General features: G+C 34.9%; 1 protein-coding gene and 1 long non-coding RNA gene across 5 annotated transcripts in view; one reads left to right on the forward strand and one right to left on the reverse strand.

Moving 5' to 3' along the window:
* The window catches only part of LOC100577407, a 48,997-nt gene that overhangs the window by 20,551 nt on the left and 6,821 nt on the right, over nucleotides 1–21,625 (forward strand). The gene's annotated exons all lie outside the window — the stretch shown is intronic.
* The window catches only part of LOC107965041 (solute carrier organic anion transporter family member 4A1-like), a 43,455-nt gene that overhangs the window by 19,688 nt on the left and 2,142 nt on the right, over nucleotides 1–21,625 (reverse strand). For 2 of the 4 annotated variants that reach the window (XM_016914309.2, XM_026443496.1), the window contains exon 2: nucleotides 17,435–17,478. In XM_016914309.2, coding sequence (XP_016769798.2) covers nucleotides 17,435–17,470 — 36 coding nt within the window. In that variant the 5' untranslated portion in view covers nucleotides 17,471–17,478. Of the gene's footprint in view, nucleotides 1–1,277; nucleotides 4,104–17,434; nucleotides 17,479–21,625 lie in introns of those variants that run through there. The other 2 variants (XM_026443498.1, XM_026443497.1) reach the window with 2 other exon arrangements.

The raw sequence follows: 21,625 nt of genomic DNA on the forward strand, positions 1-21,625 counted from the left end.
AAATAAAATCATAAGCGGAACGAGTTTGAATTGTAAATATGTACACGTCGAGTTACCGGAAATTGGTCGATGTGTACCAAACAAATATATATATATACAACATTTCCCTTATCGGATTTAATTATTGGGTTTTACCTATTATATAATATAAAATATAGAATGCATCGAGTATTCACAATCAGCAGCTTGTTTTACGTTTATATTTTATCATTTCGCGTTAATATAATCGCGCGTAATTTTCATACGTTTAATCGATGATAATTAACACTGTTCTGATAGGCTACGCGTGAAATCGTAAAACCAGTTTTGCTACCAGAAGTAATTATTGCAACGTTTCTCTCCTCAAACTTTCTCCAACGGTATCGGAATTAATTTGTATATTTCGTATTCGGTGCAGAGAAAGGTAATTACATTTGCATCATCGAGAATTTTGAGACGGTATGATTTTTATTTTTTTTTTTTTTTCAAAGTATAGACTTTATACTTTTAATTTAAAAGTAAAATGAATTTTGACGGATTGTGTGTTGGAATAATAAGCTGAATGTTTTTCTTTAATTATTATTATTCATTCATGGAAGGAAATGATTTATCACGACGAGATATTTATTAAGAAGACGTTTCTAAGGCGAATAGGCCAAGGAAAAATATTTTACTCGGTAAAATGGAATTACGGGATTATCTTCGAGTGTTATTTTCATTTGATTGTTTAGAGAAATTTGCGATAAAATACAAACAAGAGAAAAATATTTTTAATTTAAATAAATAATCTAATCTATCGATTACTTCTACTTTCATAAACATTGTGATAATATCTATCTACGATTAGATTAAATCAAATACAATTAACAAACCATATCTTTCTTCAAAAGAGAGAGAGAGAGAGAGACATTTAAGAAAAATCCTTTCTTTCTTGTCGTACAAAAATAAAATAAAATTTAAAAATTTAAATCTTGCGAAACGAAATAAACGAACGGAAGAAAAAGGAAAGAAAGATAAGAAAAAAGAGAATAATTAGATATATCATCGCGTGACGCAATTGCAACGAGTATCCCCAACTAATTCCATTTCACCATGAATACAAAATCGGATCTCTCGCCGTCTTAAAAATGCATCCACGATTACGAGGAACAACTCGATATATGTAATTCATTCTCCCTATTCAACGTGCACAACGGTTGTCGAAAATAACATCTACAAAGCGATCGATCGGTTAGCATCGATGTCACGCTCGCCTCCTAAAATAAACGCAGAATCCAATATCTCTCACGGTTACTCACGCTGAATGCAAATTTATCCCTCATGATTCTTTCTGCCTCTTCTTTCACCTTTTAACCTAGAAAAACCAAACGAGATCACCCAAAATGTATATATATATATATATACGCGATATATATTTGTCACTTCTCGAACATCCTCCACTTCCTCCTCCCAACAAGCAAGGTAAATTCCGTCAAAGAAACGGCACAGATTGCCACCAAATCCCAAATATTATTTCCATCACGGATTCGCGTGTCGTGTTCCGCGAGATAGTTGGCCGGCGAAAGTGACGATGGAGAGAACTTCCGGCACCTGGTCACGCTTCGTCGTTCACCACCGGTTCGAACCACGATCGAAACGTGACAGAGACACGCTCGATAACGAATATTATTGTCCGTTCGAGGAGCGGAGGGATTTCTTCCACGACTTCTTCCTCGATTAAAGATTCGAGAGAAATCTTAGTGGAATATCTAGAAAAAAGCTTCGATCTCCTTTCCCCTTTTTTTTCTTCTTTCTCACTTCGTTAGTTCGAATGCCGTTTCCAGGATCTTATCTCTAAGATTTGACTTGATTGTATCCGTTTCGGTTTGGAATATTTAGGATGGAAGGATGTTTTTGAATTTTAGTCTTCTTTTCTGTTCGACGAGCTTTCTCTTGATTTCTTTTTTGAAGTGCAGGCAAAAGTCGTTTCCGTGGAAACGAGTCGCTAGCTCTGTCGTTTATCAAACGTCCAGATTGCAGTTTCCATTCCAGTCTCGAATGTAACTCCTCTTGTACGCGTCCTCCACTTCCGTTGTCCTCTGTTTCACCTGGATCAAAAGATTTATCGTCGTATCTTTACCTCCCCATCGATCACCCTCTCCCTCACTGGATTCAGAATTTTCGATGAGGGGAATTCTTCCCTCTGCTCCAACTTGTACACTCGTTTCGAAAGAGTTTCGAAGAGTTTTAAATACGAGATACTCTCAGTTCTATATTTCAACAACAAGAGAGTCATTTATTATTGTCGTGATTCTTCAATTTCAGTCTTTATTCAATCTCCTTTTAATCCTTATTTAACATCTTAAATAAGATATATACATCACTGTTAATCTTTTATCATGTATTCAAAATCCATCCTCTTTCGGTATATTTCTTCCTCATCCTCCACTTTAACAATTGTTGTCACCTTTTTCTTATCCTCTTCGAATATTTAATCTTTATTTACCGCCATAACTCGATTATCATTAACCAATTCGAGTCTCTATGTACAAAATTCTCTTATCAAAGTATTTCAAAATTTCAACGAATTCTCTCCCTCTCTCTCTCTACTACAAAAAGAGAGAAGAATCAACATACCGCTCCCACGCACGTATACTATCACTTGTCAAACATCTAGATTACGCTTTCCACCCGTTCCGAACGTACCTGCATCCTCCGCTTCCTGTTCCACCAGGTACTCTCGTCAAACGTCTCGAAACGATTCCATTCACACGCATCGTTATAAATCCTTGGAGAGGATACCGCCTTTTTTCTCTACCACGGCTCCCATGAAATATTCATATTCGGCGGGGATTTATAATCCTCGATATCGATTTCTAATGGGGGAGAAGGGTCAAACGTGTTGCGATCGAAACTGTTGATAATGACTTTTCCTACGAAACAAGCGGTATAACGGAAGCGGCGTATCAGAGGATTTGCAACACTTTTCTCACGGACGCCGCTCTTTGTTCTCGTCTCTCTTCTCGCGTCTTGTTAATGGAAAAGTTTGTCGAGGCGGTAAAACTTGGGCAACGAATTGTAGTTTTAGGCAGTAGATTCTCCGTGATGGATTCTTGAAACGTAGAAGAATTTTTAGAAGGATTTATTGACGTTTTAAAATTTTATTAATATATAATTAATTGGAAATTTTAAATATTAATTTAAATAGATATTTGAATGAGAAAATTTTTCGAGATTTAAGTAAAATTGACAAAATCAAGTTTCAAAAGTTATTTACGTATTTGATTGCAACTTTAATTTAAATAGATCGGTATCTATTCAAATTAAACACCGTGAACAGACTATCGATCGCAGCGATCAAAGGTTTCGGATTTAAATTTTCCGAGATTCCGAGTTTTACCACGCTTTTGATATCGAATTTCGAGTTAAAACGATAAATCGTACGTTGTTTGCCAAATTATAGATCCTATTTTCGGCGATTAGAAGTCTTGAAAATTCGTGGGGACAAACTTATGTAAATTTTTCATCGGATTAAACTGCGGTTCTATTTCGAATCGTCTACGATCACTGGCCGATTTTAGAAGCGAAATCTTCACGGTTCCAAGTCAATATTCAAATGTCTTTAAGATCCAGGAAACTTTGCACTTCGGTCACAGGTTTCTCACGACAAACTCCTTACATTCAAATACTTTAGATTTCCATCCTTGAAAATTCAAACTTCGAGATGAAATTTAACACTGCCGATCTCTATTCTCTTATAGAAATATTAATTTTCACTCGAATCTTTAAAACTACGTAGATACAAAATTCGCAGAATCAAAGAAAATTTCACCAATAAAAGAATTTCAAAACCACCGAATCTAAGAACAAATTCGAGAACGTTCGAGATATTATAATCCCGAACAATCTTCCAAGTATTACTCAAAAGAAATATCAACAATTCTACAATCTTCTTAAAAAAAAGAAGAAAAGAAGCACGAAAATAAACAAAGCTCGAAACTATTCGAGATGTTCCCACGGATATTACACGTCGAGGGAAGGGATCTACGGCGATCGCGATCACGAAAACGAGACGATTGAAGAGCGGCACGACTACCTAAGGCCGCGTGTCACACGCGACTGAGGATCGCGAGCTCGTGCTCTCAGAGTTTTCCCCGCGAGTTAAACCACCGTATATGCTACTACCGCCACGACAGACATTCTCCGTCCTTCTCCTTCCTTCCACCTCCTCTCCCTCCCCGGCTCTCCCCCACCCTTCCAACCCCTTCTCTCCCTCCACTCCTTCCTCCCGTTTCTGTCTCCGTCTCCCTCCATCCCTCTCTTCTCCAACCCTTTCCAAACTATCCCTCTCTCCCTCTCCATCTTTCTCTCTGTCCGTTCACGCGACACATTGTAAACCGCCCCCTACTACTAGCTGTTGCTTCGCTCGAAAAACCGACCACCATCTGATAACATCTCATTAATTCACGTTAATTGCGCGGATCCCGACAACGATTAAACGTTTTGAAACAAGGTATTGAGTTTTCTTGTAATTGTTGTTGGTGTTTTAAGGAGGAAGTTTGGGGGAGGAAGAAGTTTGGCTTTTTCCTTTCTCTTAGTTTATGTTATCGAGTATTGTAACAATATTTTGCGATTCTTCTTAGTTACCTCGATTTTTTCGTTTAGGTTAACCTCTTCGATTCAGCAAATTATTATATCGCGCAAATGTTCGATACTTGAAATAATATTCGAAACAATTGTAGGGGGAAGTTTGGGTTTGCGAATTGGTGGTTTAAGAAGGTTTTTCCTTTCCAACTATTTAGGGATTAGTCAAAAACAGTGGTACTCCTCAGATTCAGCAAATTATATCGCGCAAATGTTAGATATTTGGAATAATATTCGAAAAAATTGTACGATAAATGCAGGAGAAAGTTTGGGTTTGCGAATTGATGGTTTAAGGAGGTTTTTCCTTTTTATTAGTTTATGTTATCAAATCCAACTATTTAGGGATTAGTCAAAAGCAGTGGTACTCTTCGATTCAGCAAATTATATCGCAAATGTTTTTTCTGATACTTGGAATAATATTTGAAACAATTGTACGATAAATGTAGGAGGAAGTTTGGGTTTGGTGGTTTAAGAAGAGTTTTCCTTTCCAACCATTTAGGGATTAGTCAAAAGCAATGGTACTTCTTAAATTCAACAAATTATATCGTGCAAATATTCGATTGAACTTGAAATAATATTCGAAACAATTGTACGATAAATGTAGGAGGAAGTTTGGTGGTTTAAGAAGAGTTTTCCTTTCCAACTATTTAGAGATTAGTCAAAAGCAATGGTATTCAGATTCAGTAAATTATCGCGCAAATGTTGGATTAATATTCGAAGCAAATCTATTTCCGATCAAAAAGAAATTGTCATAGAAAAAACGCGCGACACAATCGTTTCTCTTATTTCGAAACAACGCGAACTATTGCGAATCGTAGTGGGAGAGGATCGAGGGATCGAGCGTCCATCGGTACCGTTGTCGCGTAAATTGCCTTCCCCCCCCCCTCGACTTTTGACCGCAGCAAGGCAAGCTATCGCGGAACTGCGGGGGAATCGACGAGACAAACTGCAACTCCCATCGCTAGGCCAACGAAACCGATAGCATCCCAAGTTCCACCTATTTTCCGGCTATCCCCCCGTTGTAACGAGTTTCTTAATGCTTTGTATCGAGGAACGCATTTGTCTTCCGGCGTTCCATTAACGAGCCTCCGTTACCGTTCCCTTCTCCTCCACTCGTGTCGTTTTCCATATTAAAACGAGTTAGAAAAATATTTCGAAGGGGAATTCGCGTATTTTTATCATTTAGTAGCAACTTTCGTTACATTGCTATTAACTTAATATTCTATTCCTTCTATTAATGTTATCTGAAATATATATGTATTATCTCTACTGATAAATGTACAACGTTTTTCCTTATCGCGGTAGTTGAAATAAAATTTAATTCGAAACCGAATGTGCGATAAACGTCAAAATATAAAATCGTTGAAACGAAAATGGAGGAGGAAAATTTGTAAGATGCAAGGTTTAATATATTTAATGATTAGTTGAAAATTCTACTAAAGTATATACAATTTCGCAAATAGGGTTAATTTTTCCTTTGTTTGTTTCCTGTTTTCCTGATAAATTAAATAATATTTAATAAGATAAAGGGAATATTTCGACAAAATATTTACACAAATATTTCCATCTTCAACAATTCCCTCGATATCGATAAAAATATATATATATATAAGAGTAAATATATGCTGTATACGCGAGAGGAGAATAACAGTGCACGGTTAGAATACGAGAAAAAATGTAAGAGGACCGAGGGAATATTTTATAGAGACTTTTCGCCAAGTTTCTCATATTTCAAGAGATGAGGTAGGTCAGGCATGGTATCAACCGTTGGAGAAACGTGTTTCGAATTTATGACAGTAATAACCTAAGTATGCAGCCTCGAAAACTTGCAAATAAATCATGTTGATAATATTGGTCGTTAGGGGAGGACCTTAGTTAATGCGAGGCCATGAAGAATCCGAGGAATCGATATCGAAATTCAAGATTCGTTGAATACGATTGGGAAAAAAGACTTTGTTCGTTTTTAGAAAATTTATTAAAGAATTTTACTTATCTATTTTGTTGATATCGATATTTTTTTTTAATTTCTTCATTAATTGTCTTGTTTCCTTTTTTTTTAATTCTACAATATTCTTCAATATTATCGAATATTTTATACTTCAGTTGTTTATCTCTCATTCGAACGATTTCTCTTTTATCTTTTACCATTTTTTCTTAAAATTAACCGAACAACGTAAACGAAGGTTACAAGAATAGACTTGCCTAGACATCATATTATCCACGAGAGGAAAAGGATGTGCATCGTTTCAGAAAGAATCAGCGTTTCACCGTCGAAATTCGCGAAGCGTTAAATTAAATTTCCCAGAGGTGTCAGTCTCAGTATTGGGAAGACCGATTGACATGGAACTATCGATATTTAAACGATAACATCGCATCCTCTATGAATTGATCGTTACCAGAGGCTCTCATTTCACCTCGTTATTCGATAAATCTGAAAACAAAGAAAAAGATAAATAAAAGTTCACAAGTCAAGTGAGCCCAGTAATTTAATCGAATAATAAAACTTGTTATTTCTCTCTCTCTTTTTTTTTATCGAAATATATTTTTTCAAAAGAAAAAATTTAAATATAAATTTATATTAATAAAACTTTCTTGTTAATAAAAAGGTTAAATTTACACCAATAAATATTATAATAAACTAGTAATTAATGGGTATCAATGAATAAAAAATCTTGAAATAATTGCAAATACTGTTGCTATTGAAAGAATATAATGAAAATGACTAATAACATAATTTAAAGAATAATATTAATTGATGAATTTGATAATATAATTCTGGTTAATCCTCCAATAGCAAATAGTATAATAAAACTTAAAGATCATAGAACAGATATTTAATTTTGTTCCATGATATATTGCTAGTCATCTAAAAACTTTAATTGGTACAGCAATAATTATTGTTGCAAAAGGAAAGTATACTTGAATATTACTTAATTATATTCAATATTTATCCCAATATCAAGATATCTTACCCATTAATTACTATAAATTTGTGTGAAAAAATACATTTCCATGTCGAATAATGAAACTTGTTATTTCTCTCTCTCTTTTTCTTTAATTAAAATATATATATTTTTCCAAAAGAAAGGAAAAATTTAGCAACGATGCTTATCATTGCTTAATATAGATTTATACTTAATAAAACTTCCCCATTCATCATCTTAATTATATTCAATATCAAGATATCTTAATTACTATAAATTCGTTTGAAAAATGCAACAAGTATTATACGTGTATAATCCAATTCAAACTCCAACTATCAAGTCACCGAATTCCTCGATGGGTCCCCCAACGTTGAACTCGTTAAGAGAGTGTGGGTATTTATCAGTGAAAAGGCACCGGTGCATTTCGAATTTCTCGAAATGCAACATGCTTGTACCGCAACGATAACGGAACTCGAGTAATTAAACTCTTCCTATCTTTGGGGGACCAGTTTCGTCCCCTTGGATCCCCTCGCTCATTTATGCCTCCACGTTTTCTCAAATATTCACAATTGACGCCCACGCATCTCTCCACCCCCTCCTCCTTTCCTCCATCGCGTTTTCAAACAGATCTCTCTTGATGGAGGTTGATAAGGGTCAAGGTATGACACGTATTTAAAAAAATTGCCACGTTACAAGACGTTGTTGTTTGGTTTTATTAAAAAATTCCAAAATGGAATCGGTGGCCACGACGTTGCATCATTTCCTTTATTTTATCCGTCGAGGTATTTTCACGATGAGCTTCGTGGTTCAGACGAGATGAAATGGTTAACGGACGGAGGAGTTGTACGACTTTTTCTTTCCTTTGGTTCTTTCCAATTTTTTCGGGATATTGTTCCGCAAGAGTAAATGAGACGGGGACGAGAAGAGATATTTATTACAATGAGAATTTTTCTTTTTATTTTGCAACTTTATTACATGCGTGCATGTACTTTATAAATTGTATGCAATTACGTGTTGAGATGAAAAATGTTCGACCCTATTAACGTAATAAAATACTTCCTTTTGATTCTGTAAGCAGATTTATAAATCATCGTAACCTTCTTCTTGTCAATTAATTTATTAGAAATATTCTTTCATTGCAAATACTTATCAAGTTAATTAATATCTAAAATTAATTCTAATAATTCTCCACCATATTCTAATAAAATTTCCATTCTCGATATTCCTACAATCTTTGCAAACAGAATAATAATAAAAAAGAATAGAATCTAATCTAGAAACAACCATCTAGATCATACCAATTCAATGAAACGAATAGAAATCATTTAACTTTTTTCTTATCAATTATTTTATTAGAAATATTCTTTTATTGAGATGTAAATACTTACAAGTTAATTAATACCTAAAATTAATTCCAACAATCCTCCATCATATTCTAATACATTTCCATTCTCGATATTCCTACAATCTTTACAAATCGAACCTAACCTAGAAACTGAACCACTGCGACTAGATCATATCCATTAGGTGAAACGAATATAACCTTTTTCTTGTCAATTAAGTATTAAAAATATTTTTTCATTGAAATGCAAATACTTATCAAGTTAATTAATATCTAAAATTAATTCCAACGATCCTCCACCAAATTCTATGGAACCTAACCTAGAAACAACCATATTGCGACTAGATCACACCAATTCAATGAAACGAATATTATAATTGTAAACTTTTTCTTGTCAATTAAGTATTAGAAATATTCTTTCATTGAGATGCAAATATTTATCAAGTTAATTAATAAACTAAAATTAATTCCAACGATCCTCCACCATATTCTAATACATTTCTCGATATTCCTACAATCTTTGCAAATGGAATAATAATAAAAGAGAATAGAACCTAACCTACAAACAACCATCGAATATCCGAGAATCCCTTCTCATCCTCGTCAAATCTATCCAAGGAACCGTGTTACACACAAAATCCCCCCCCAAAGCTTTTCCACGATATTTCGTTTCGTTTAAATCCTCTCCAAGCCCCGAAGGCGTCCACCATTCCAAATCGAATACCGCGTTCATTAAAACGCACGTTGAACGGCGATTTGTTTGACGAGCTTCGGGCGCATAGACATTATCCAACAGGAGAAGAAGGAAAAAAAGAAAGAAAAAAACGCAATATACGCGCGTCGTGTGCACAATGGCGAAAAGGCCGTGTGTCAACGTTCGTTTGCCCGATGCAAACGTGTGGATCGCGCGTAGGTGGGGCAGAGGGGAGGTGGAGGGGAGGGATAAATACCCTTTCGGGCACGTTTCGACGGCCACGCGACCGCCTCGACATAAATTTCGTGGATTTAATAGAGATCCATGGCTTCCGGTTTCGGGGGACCATAAGCTGCTGCTGCTGGCGGCCATGCCTCGTCATCATTGGATTTGTTTGTTTTTTCTCTTATTCCTTTCGGATTCTTTGCTCGTGAGAGAAAGTAGAGTGATTGTTATCGGATCAAAAGGAGATCCAGATGATTGAAATTGATTCAAAATTTTTGTATCGTCTTAGATTAAAAAAAAAAAGGGTGCTTGAAGAGTTTGCCAGATCGTCGGATCGACCCGACGAATTGGAAAAGTTTCGAAAATGGAGGGAAATGGTGGATGAAAACAACATACTCGAATAAATTATCGCGAATTTATGGGAAAAGAATTGGACACAGCGTGACGAGAAATTTGTTTGTCAAATACCGGTTATTTATTGCTTCGATGGAATAATTGGGAGAAGGGGAAGTTTGCTGGTTGAGTGGTTGAATAATGGTTTTTAGGATTTCGTTTAGTTTGATGGACGTAGATATTATTCTTAATTCCTGATTCAATTTAAATATTATACGTTTTGCATAAAAATTTAATATCGTTTGTCGTTATTAATCATTTCTTTCGCGTTAATTACGTGACAAAAATTGTTTACGAGTTCCTAGAAATTTAAATAATGGAGAAAAGAAAAATATTGTACTATAAATTAATTCATTTAAAAAAAAAAAATACTTAATTTAATTTTTCATACTACCATACTATTTTGTATTTAAAAATATATTTTACACTTCGTAATAATTCTTAATTTTTAAAAGCATCCATTCCAATGTTTTGTTATTCCTGTAGCAACTTTATATTACTTTGTATTGTGCATACCTACTATATTTAAATTTAAAAGGATAATTTATAAAATTTCATCCACACACCGCTGCAAAAGTTAATCAAATAAATACAAAAATATGATTTAATACACGAATATTTTATTCTTAATTCTGCCCTCGAACCCGTGATCACGTTCCATCGACGCTTATACAAAGGGTTAAACAACGGCGCGTGTCATCCGTGGGTGGCCTATTCTGAATGTTTAGAGGAAGTTTCCAATAATTTTCTATTGAATTTATTAACACCTACGAAATCGTTTCGTTTCAGGCACGCACCAACCGTTCGAACCCCTCGTCAATGGGAAAGAAAAATATCGTTTCGACGATTCTTTATCTTGTGCGTGTGTGTGTGTGTGCACTTTCATTCTGAAAATTTAGAATCTTTGTTGCATCTGTTGCATATATATTTCGTAAAAGGATTAGATTAAAAAATTTCCATTCTCGACGCGAAAAATTCGTCTTACCTTTCAATTTCTTAATTTCAAATCACGTGTTTTAAAGACAAAAACTTCTCCTCTTTCCTCTCCAACACTCCAATTGCAATTGCAACTGTTTCGAAATCAACGACTTCATCATCTCTATTAACATTAAGCTCATTCATCTCTCATTACTTTGGTAAAAAAAAAAAGAGAGAGAAAAATTCACCGCAAACCGCTCAATTCCTAGTAATCGATGCCAGTCGCGGGTTTAATTACGCAATGCCCGCGGGACCAATGCCCTTTTTTTTATCTTTATTTTTATTTCACGATTTCCCATCCACCCGAAAGAATTGTACGAGCCATACAAAAGCCATACAAACTGACTCAACTTTATCGAAATTAATCATTTTCTTTTTAAAAAAAAAGTTCACATATATTAATGAAACGTCAGTCTCATTTTTGTTTAAAAAAGAAAAAAAACGAACTGTTACTTTTAAAATTTGTCGAACGAATTTGGACTAACAATGTCCAGTGTAATATAAAATCGTAACACTGGGCATTAATTAATCCATAAATTGTAGTTTAAACGATTTTTTTTTTTCCTAACAAAAATGCAATTTCATTAGAAATCTATCCTGAAAATTCTTTTCGTGCCTTGATCATTATCCAGACACGTTGATCTATAATAAAAAGATCAAAATTTTGGGATAAAAAAATACAAATTGTTGATCACTAATTCATTTCAATTAATTTTAATCAAATTCGAGTATTTATTATTCCAATTGGCCACGATTTGATCAAAATATCGTATCTATAACGAAAAAAACTTGCAATAATCTAACTCATTAACTATCACGAATGTCCAGAACCAAAATGTCCAGAAACTGTCACTGTTCCAGCTCGTCCACACGATCGTCAAGTGTAAAGCGGCTCGCGGGAAAACCAGTCGCGATATTCTTACACTCTTGCTCCGCGTGTAATGGAATACATTTTTGCACTTTTCCCGCTGCTCTTTTTCTCCTCACCCGTTTCTCCTCCTCTCCTCTCCTCTCGTCCCAGCTTCTCTCGTTTCGCGGCCTCTTTCGGCCGCACTCAACGCTCGCTCGGCTCGAAATGAAAACGAGCCTCAAAAGAGCTTTGTACGCGCTTCCGTCACGTTCGATATTCGTGCGTTCTTTTATACCGCGTCACGTTTTTCCTGCGAGGATTTCACGGTTCCAGAGAAAGAAACACCGGAGGGGAGAGAGGGAGGGTCTCGTTCCTCTCACGCCCCGGCATCGACCGAGTGACGTTTGTCGCCTAAATTCCTTTTTCTTCCACTTCCTTTTACTTTCTTCCATTTTTCCTTTACATTCCTTTTTTTCCCTTTTCTTTCTTTCTTTCTTTCCCTTTTATTTCCCTTTTTTTCCGTCGGTCGGTTCCCTTTTCGCCATTGTGCGTTGCACCACGCGCGTTTGTTTTCGATTTTCGTTTGTTTTTTTGTTTCTTGCCTCTGTTTGTTGTCGCTGCATTATTCGCAACAATAATCGAAACTTCACCGAGAGTGAAATCGTAATTAATATTCCCTGTAACGAGCATCTCTCTCAATCTTGAGTTTAGATTTATCTCGAAAGATCGCGAAAGAAATTTTGGAAAATTTTTAATTTGTTATATCGAAGTATAGAAATTCGATACAGGATCGAAGATCTATACTTTCTCAATATCCCAATATAATTCCCCGTAAACTGCACAACTCGATAAAAAAGGCCATCATCAAACAGTGCTTCAGCAATACACTGAAAACTGCAAACACCCATTGGAAACACTCCAACAAAACCACCCACCTCAACTACCTCTAAATACTCCCAACCATCGACGTTAATTACCTTTTCAATTAATCGTTTTGTTCGATAACTTGCCTAATGATCGAGATATCTCCAAATATGATATCTCAATATTTCCAAAAGAATATAACAATATAACAAATTGTCCTAAAATTGACGTCTGTATAAAATTTTCGCATGAAAATTAGAAACATGTTTAAAAAAAATTGGCTGAATTGAATGGAAAAAAAGAAGTGGAATATTTTAAATTTTTTAAACAATTTTTTAAACGAAGAACCATCGTATAAAATTTCAAATTAAGTAATGCTGCTTATAAAAGCGTGAAGGGATAACAATTAACAAATGCCTGAAAAAAACTCACACGATTAAAAACTGTACCTCCACTCCCCTCGTAAATAACTCAAAAACCATCGATTAATTACCCTTTCAATCAATAAGTTACGCAAACGACCCGAACGCGTTTCCCTCCCTCCAAACATGGCGGCGTCTCGATCGTGGCGTGGGACGCATTGGGCGGAAGTTAGACGCGGCAAACTTTTCCCGCCAGAGGCAAACCAGTCTCTCGCGCATTCCTAACGACTCCATTCAGAAGTAACTCGATTTGTGGCCGGGCATAAAGTGAATACGTCAAACAGCTTGTTAATCCAGATTAAATGGCGCCCGGCCGGCCGGTTTCTCGCGAAACCCTTCCTCCCTCCCCCGCCAATTATTTAGCCGGCCGTTTCGCTCGTTCTGTGTCCTCCTCCGTTTCCCATCCTCCACAGTTTTCATCTGGCGAACGCGACTAACGAATGCCGCAACGAATGCTCCCTTCTCTTCCTATTTTTCTCTTTCTCCGTTTCACGTACACCATGACAATACTTATTCTTTTCGAAGGAAATATTCAGGGGAGGGTGGAGAGGGGGTGGATATCGGTACGATTGATTGAAGTTTCTCTTGTTAATGATTCTTTTTATTTTTCCTTTTTCGTGTTTTCTCTTGGGTTTTTTGTTCTTGCAAGGCAAGTATGGTTCTTTTCAAAATAAAAGGGGATGGAAACTCATTTTTTTTTGGTGTAGGTTGAAGAGAAAATCCAGTGATATTGAATCGAGATTACAATTTTTCCTTTTTGATTTCTTGTGCAGGTTTTTGATCTTCTTTGAGGATTTTTTATCAATTTTTATTTTCGAAAAAGGGAGGTAGATATTGGATGATTGGAATGGAGAATACTTGATCCGGGATGCAAAGGTTTTTTTCATTAGGAAAGGTAAAGAGGGACACGATTGATAAAAAATATAGCTCTGGCTTCGAGACGTTTTTGACAGGGAATTTTGGCAATTTAAACTATTATTGCTCTCCTATTTAATTTAATTAGTTCAAACCTTGCTTGAAAAATAACAACGATCAAGATAACGCAAGCCAAATAACAATTCCGTTTCCTCGATCTTAATTGCGATTCATCATCCACTTCCCACGGATTTTTGACCATCAATTTCGACGATACCCTCGTCCCACCCTCCTCCCCGCTCCACTCTTTCTAACCATTATTTTTCTCTTCGACATCTTCGTCATGCCGCTACTCCTCGTAATTGCGGCACAATCGTGGCCCGCAGGCATCAACCGCGGCGCAACTCTTCCATTGATAATACCAACGCGATAACAATGGCGAACAAGCAGGGCGAACAAAGAAGGAGGGCGGTGGGTGTGTACGATACGTGTGTAAAATATGTAGATCGGTCCAAATTTTCGTCCCACATTCAATCTCTCTCTCAGCATCTCTCCCCGGAAAATCGCGTCCAGGGAAATTGGGGCTTCCGTCATCGCGATGGCGCGCTTCGCCTCCGGTGAATGATCTCATTTTTCTCCCGGATTGCCATTCATACGCGCGTTTCTGCTTTGATTCGTCGAATTTTTCCTCTTCTACGCGCGTATATCTTCTTTCTCCTTTTTCTTCTCTTCTTTTTTTTTTCCTTTTAATTCTTTCCTTTTTTTTGTTTTTAGATGGATAGAGCGATTGGCGAAGATTGATGAGATTTATCGGGAGTTAGTCGGTTAGATTGAATAGGGGAGAATATGTGTTTTCATGAGATGTATTTTTGACGTCCGTTCCGGGATATTGAAGATGGAGAGTGATTTGTGGTTTGTTGGTGAAACCCGCGCGTTTGGGTTTCGTTCGATTTTCCTTTTTTTTTTTCTGTCAGAAGTTCCTCCGTTTTCCAGGTTTTTATCGCGTTTTTTCATTGGAATAAAGTGTTCGATTTTTTCCTAATAAATTTTTGTTTGATTAAATAGAATTGATAATTCGTGTATGTAAATCGCACAGATTTTACCAAGCATTTTTTAATTACAGTTTCGATATACATATCTATATATATATGTATATATATATATATGTATAGAATGCATCTCGAAATTGCAATTCGATCGAATCAGACTACGTCAACCACGCATACCGCAACCACGGAAATGAACTATTACCAACCTCATATACGGTTCCACAAACCGATCATAATTGCAATAATAACAATCGAACAGCTTATTAATAGTTTCCTATTGAAACAATGTTTTTCTGATGCAAAAAGAATTTACGAATAATAACATCTCTCTATTTTCGATAATGAATAATTTCGATTATAAACAAGAGGATCTTTAATTAACACGATTATGGATATATATTTTTTGAAGAATACTTATACAATAATATATTGGCATCTTTAAAAAGATTCTTGGAAAAATTTAACAAGGATTCGATAATACCAAAGTCTGCCAAGGAAACAACCCCTTTTCAACCCTTTTCCATTTCCTCCACTAGAATACATACAGTTCCGGTAGGTATCGAAAAATGGCGCGAACCTGCTTTCACCAAACTCCCTTTTTAAATGAAAAGTAGGATCGGGATAACCTAGGCGAATAAAAGAGGTCTCGAAACGAGTTTACGTTGCACGCGCATTGTGCCACCAGCTTCTCCACGACGCACACCGTCTTCCAAGAATTCGGCTTGACTTTCCGAAAACCGCTTTCATCCGGCCAATATTCTTTAGGCAAACATCTTTGTCGATTCTTCCTATCGTTGTATTTTTCAGCGATCCTTTCGTTCGCCCTCGATCGTGTAGACGGTAATATCGGAGAATAAATTTCAATTTTTCTTTATCCTCTTCGGAGAATGTTCACAAAATCCTCTCGAGAATATTTGTTATTGGGAAAAAGTTTGGATGGTACATCAAGTATTTTTGATTAGGGTAGATGCAAGATTTATCCTGTTGAGAATGTTCAAAGAATCCTCTTGAGAATGCTCATAAAATCCTCTTGAAAATATTCAAAAAATCCTGTTGAGAATGTTCATAGAATCCTCTTGAAAATATTCAAAAAATCCTGTTGAGAATGTTCATAGAATCCTCTTGAAAATATTAAAAAAAAATCCTTTTGAGAATGTTCATAGAATCCTCTTGAAAATATTCAAAAAATCCTGTTGAGAATGTTCATAGAATCCTGTTGAAAATATTAAAAAAAATCCTCTTGAGAATGTTCATAGAATCTTCTTGAGAATATTCAAAAAATCCTTTTGAAAATGTTCATAGAATTCTCTTGAAAATATTCAAAAAATCCTTTTGAGAATGTTCATAGAATCCTCTTAAGAATATTTGTATTTTTGAGGATAATTTATAAATAATTTATGATAGGTAGATGCAAGATTTATTCTCTTGAGAATGTTCAAAAAATCTTCTTGAGGATGTTCACAGAATCCTCCTGAGTGTATATTCTCAGAATTCTATTGAGAATGTTCATTGAATCTTCTTGAGAATATTTATTATTGATGAACAGTTATTTTTGATTAGGATTGAAATGATTTATGATAGATGCAAGCTTTTGGAAAGATAGAAATAAACGTACAGTTCGAACGACAATAGAATATTCGATTCGTGCTACATTCTTTCATTCTATCCTATTTGCATACACATTGATCAATTTTCCGCAATAAAAATTCACCCTGTATAAAACCCTGTTTTCCAACAATTTTCCCTTTATAATAAATCACACTAAAGCAATTTTAAAAATTAAACAACACCTCAGGCATAGTTGTTTGAAAGTTGAACAGGATGGTATCCAACGATTACGAATGAAATGATTCAACGAAGTTCAAGACTCAACTTTGAAACGCCAACCCTCTGTTTTTTTTATCAGATCTTTTTTCCCCAAAGTTTGTTCTAATCTCGTGACCGATAATCCGAAAATTCCAGCAAAGCAATCCTTTCATCTTATCCCACGGGAATAAACAAGTGCAATACCTTTTTATCCCGATTCCTACGATCCGAAAATTTGCATCTGACTCCAGTTCAAATTTGCATAAATACTGGATCTGTGTATAATTAATAAATTCGACTAATATGTAAGATATATGATAGTAATCGTATAAAGTAATTAATTTTTACCGAATAAGTGTTGATTATATCGTTAGATTATTTTATAATACAAGAAGGGAGAGGGAATTTTCATGAATATTCATCCACTCACCGCATTTTCTGCCGCGTCGTATCCAAGATTGTCCATAATTTCACCTGGAAAAGAAAAGGATCTTATTAATTTAAAAATAGGATTCACTTACATATTTTATTATCACATACTTGTACATCACAAACAATAAATTCAGTGCATTCTCGAACCGTAAGACAATCCGTTGAGACGTGCGAATGAACCATAATGGAGCTGGTAACAATCGAACTAACAAGGTAATAGATGCTTCGGTTAAATTATGCAGTCTGTATGGAATGTCTTTGAGCAAAGCGTCTTCGAGCAATCCATTCCTATTACTCTAAACAACTTAATTTCTTCAATATATAAAAATATGACTTGAGTTTTTTTTAATCTGCTCTTTTTCAATCTTGACTCTTATCAAAAATTGTCCTTTCAACAGAATTCTAAAAATTTGTGACAACATTGAATATTGAAATTGATTCTAGAATATTACTAAATAATTTTACTTTAAATTTTATTTTTTCACCTTCCTGTTCCCCACAGTGAAATTAACAATTGTCACAATTTCCTGGTTACGCTTTTCTTTAGTGAGGGACGTGACCCAGTGAGAGAAAGAAAGGAAGAAACGATAAAGATCGTTCGGTTTTTACCGCGGATCGAACATAAGAGCCCTCGAGGAGAGACATCTTTAAGTTCAACACGATTTCCCCATTACCGATTCCGTGCATCGAATTCACGATCGTTTATGAGACCTTTTTAATATCCTTCAATTTCAATATTTTTCAATCATCCCCCTCGAGACGTTTCCAATTTCTCGTTATATCGATATTTGAATCACTCCTGTCGGAAATTAAATCGATCGAATTTTTATTTTATTAAAATTTAACCTATTTATTTTTTTTTGAACAGACTCGTACAACATCCATCGATTCGTTATATAGAAAATTTTCATTCCTCGAAATTTTTTATGTATTTAAATTCATTCCTCGTTTATATTCGCTATCCAACTATAAATATTCTGTAATTTATGAGAAGGCAATAACGAAACAAGCTAGTCTCGGTGACTTTCGCTTTTTCCACGTACGAATTTTCCTTATTCATTGTCTTATCGCACTACGAACACACAATATTGAGTAATTACCTACTTACAAGTAATTATTGTAAAAATATAAAAAATAAACGTTTATTTACTGCGAACTTTTTTCTCTCTCTTTAATTATATAAAATTTATGCAAGCAAGAATTTACTCATTACGCCAGAAATATTGCAATATCCTGCTCTCCTTGGAAGAAAGCACGAGGATGGTAAAACCCCTTTTAATTCCATTCCAGTTTATTGCAAAACAAACGTATGCAAATCCATTTGGAAATTTCAATTGTTAAAACTTGCGTTGAATATGCAGTGACTCGCGTTAATATTTCAAAATAATAATACCAGAGATATTGTTTCTATATATATATTGTTTACAATATACTTACTAAATTGATTGTTTTTTTTAAACTGCAATATTTACAATAAATTGGAAATAAAAATTTTATTCGTCAACGATAAATGTATAATGATTAATAATTAAAAAAAAAAATAATAATTTTCAATTTTAAAATAACCAAACAATCCCCTTATAAAATAACCCGAAAATATTCATCGCCGTGTCCATCCCTTATCTTCTCCCTTATCCCATTCGTCCCAAATCTAATTACCCTTACAATTTCTACGCGCGGAAATCCACCAGCCTATAAATCGGCCGGGAGAGAAGCCGCTTTATCTCTTCCTTCGTGCGCTCAGAGTCAATGCACAGAAACCATCCACCCGTTGTAGAACAGTCTGTATCTCGGTTTTTATTACCGAAGGAAGCGCGAATTCGTGCTTTATCACGAGGAGGACCGCCACCCACCCGATCCGATTCGAAAATGGCGGAGGAAGGAGCGACGCGTATGTATGCTGACAGGACACTTTATTTATCGTTGCCTCCCTTTGATTCTTTTTCCTTTTTTTTTTTTTTTTTATGATTACCAACGCACACGTGCATCCGGGAAAATATTCCACGTGGTTTCACGTGGAATTCTTTGCAAGAATTTTTATTGGACCGTTGATAAATCAGAGCTTGGAGTATTCTTCGAGAAATTTTAAGTAGATAGGTAACTTGGGAAATGTTCCTTTATGGTGCAAAGTTTCAGAAAAGTTTCGATGATTTTCATCCTGGAATATATTATAAATTTCCCTCGTCTGATCTAATCTAACCTAACCACGTTTCGTTATAATAATTTGATTTCGATTAAAATGATATTTCTTGCGATAATCGATACATTTTTTACAAAATTTCACGGGTTAAATTTTTGGCTTCGAATACAATTTCAATACGATTCGTGACGCGTTTAGAAAAACGTCTGAAACGTTGCTGTTTTTCGTTGCTGCGCGATGTGTCAGAAAAATACCCGGCCATATATTTAAAGAGGTGAATCTGGAACGTTATACAGGGGGAAATTTGTTGGAACGTATGCACTATGTCTCGTGATATACCGACCAGATTAAAATAAATATTTCAAGTGGTGCAGTGCGTATTACGGCACGGCCAAACTTTCTCACGGGTGAAATATATACAAAGGATTATTACGCAGATCTATTACAAATGTTTACCAATCTGTGGACAGTTTTTGCCAGGATAAAAACGTGGACACGTGGATGGATATAATAATATGGAACCGTGGGAATGTTATTGGAACAAGATTAATCTGTTGAGCTGTTACACTGTTTTTATCTTCAGTTGTCTTATCGTAAGATCGTAATAGTTTAATAACGATATTTATTAATTATTTTTAAAATTTTCACGACAAATAATTACGCAGCCGAGATCTGTTAATTAATGCGTGTTTTCTCTCTTTTCTCAGTGCTAATTAAATTAAAGGCGAAAACATTTATGTGAAAACTAGCTCGATTGCAACAATGATTAATAATCAATGAGGGATTATCTTTTAAAATCTTATTTTAAGACAATAAAATAAATATATGTGGATTGATCAAGTCGAATTCGAATTAAAGGCGCAATAAAGACACTTGACCAAGATGTGAAAACTAGCTCGATTTCAGTTACTCAAAGCTAATCTCGATTGCAACAATGATTGATAATCAATGATTGTTGGTATTATCTTTTAAGATCTTATTTTAAGACAATAAAAATATAAGTCGAACTCTAAAAATATTTTGGGCTCCTCGAGAGTTAGATCCAATTACCTATGACCTAAAACAGAAATAAAAAGTGCATCTCCAAAGTGCATTCTTTCGATTTTTCACTTTTTTTTTCTTTTACTCGTCGAATTCACACTAAATCGATTCGCTCGAGGCTAAGATTCTTCAGATTTTCTGATTTTGTTTTCTTTGCTTTGACGTGGCTAAAATTGACGTCGACAATTTCGTTGCTATTTTAAATAAGAAATAGTATATATTCAATGATTCCTTGACAATTTTTTTCATGATGATTTCGTGAAAAGTTATTACAATCGATTATTTAAATCATTCTGATCATATTCATCGTGTATTATAATTGTGGCACAATGATACAAATAAAATTCAACATTCACTCTTTTATTTTGATCGAATTTGCTGAAAACTATATTTTTTTATATATCAATGTTGCAATATTTTTGATGTGAATGTTTTCGATACAAAAATTTCACGTAGAATTAAATCATCAAATTTAAAACTTACGTTACACTTAATTCTCCTCCACTCTTTTATCCAATCGATGGATCATCCCTTTGATCCACTCTCTTACGAAATTCTTTAATTACTGATTGCCTCGAAGCAACGCTGGATAATCGCTCGAATCGATTCAACGAGATTGTTTCACTGTAAAGAGATCTCCTTTCTCTTGGACCACGAAAGTACGTGTCAGTTTAATAAAATACATACAAGACTTTAAAACCGGTTTCCACAGCTACATTGTCGAGGACTTGTTATATAGTTTCAGACAAAAAAAAGAAAAAAAAGTTTAATATTTCACTTAAATACTGTTTAAACAGTGTGCAAATTTGAAAATGCTTAAATCATGAACAAATACAATTTATTATCTTTTAATGGTGAATGATGAAAATGGAAGATGCTTCGAATAAAAATGAAAAAACTTCGTGCACGTATAAATTGATATTTTTATACGTTTTATTAATTCACAATTATATCAGAAATTACGAGGAAAAATAAATTTCATTAGATAAATCTCATTACTTATTATAA

The sequence above is a fragment of the Apis mellifera genome, linkage group LG10 (genome assembly GCF_003254395.2).
Source record: "Apis mellifera strain DH4 linkage group LG10, Amel_HAv3.1, whole genome shotgun sequence".
In the NCBI taxonomy this organism is placed as follows: Eukaryota; Metazoa; Arthropoda; class Insecta; order Hymenoptera; family Apidae; genus Apis; species Apis mellifera.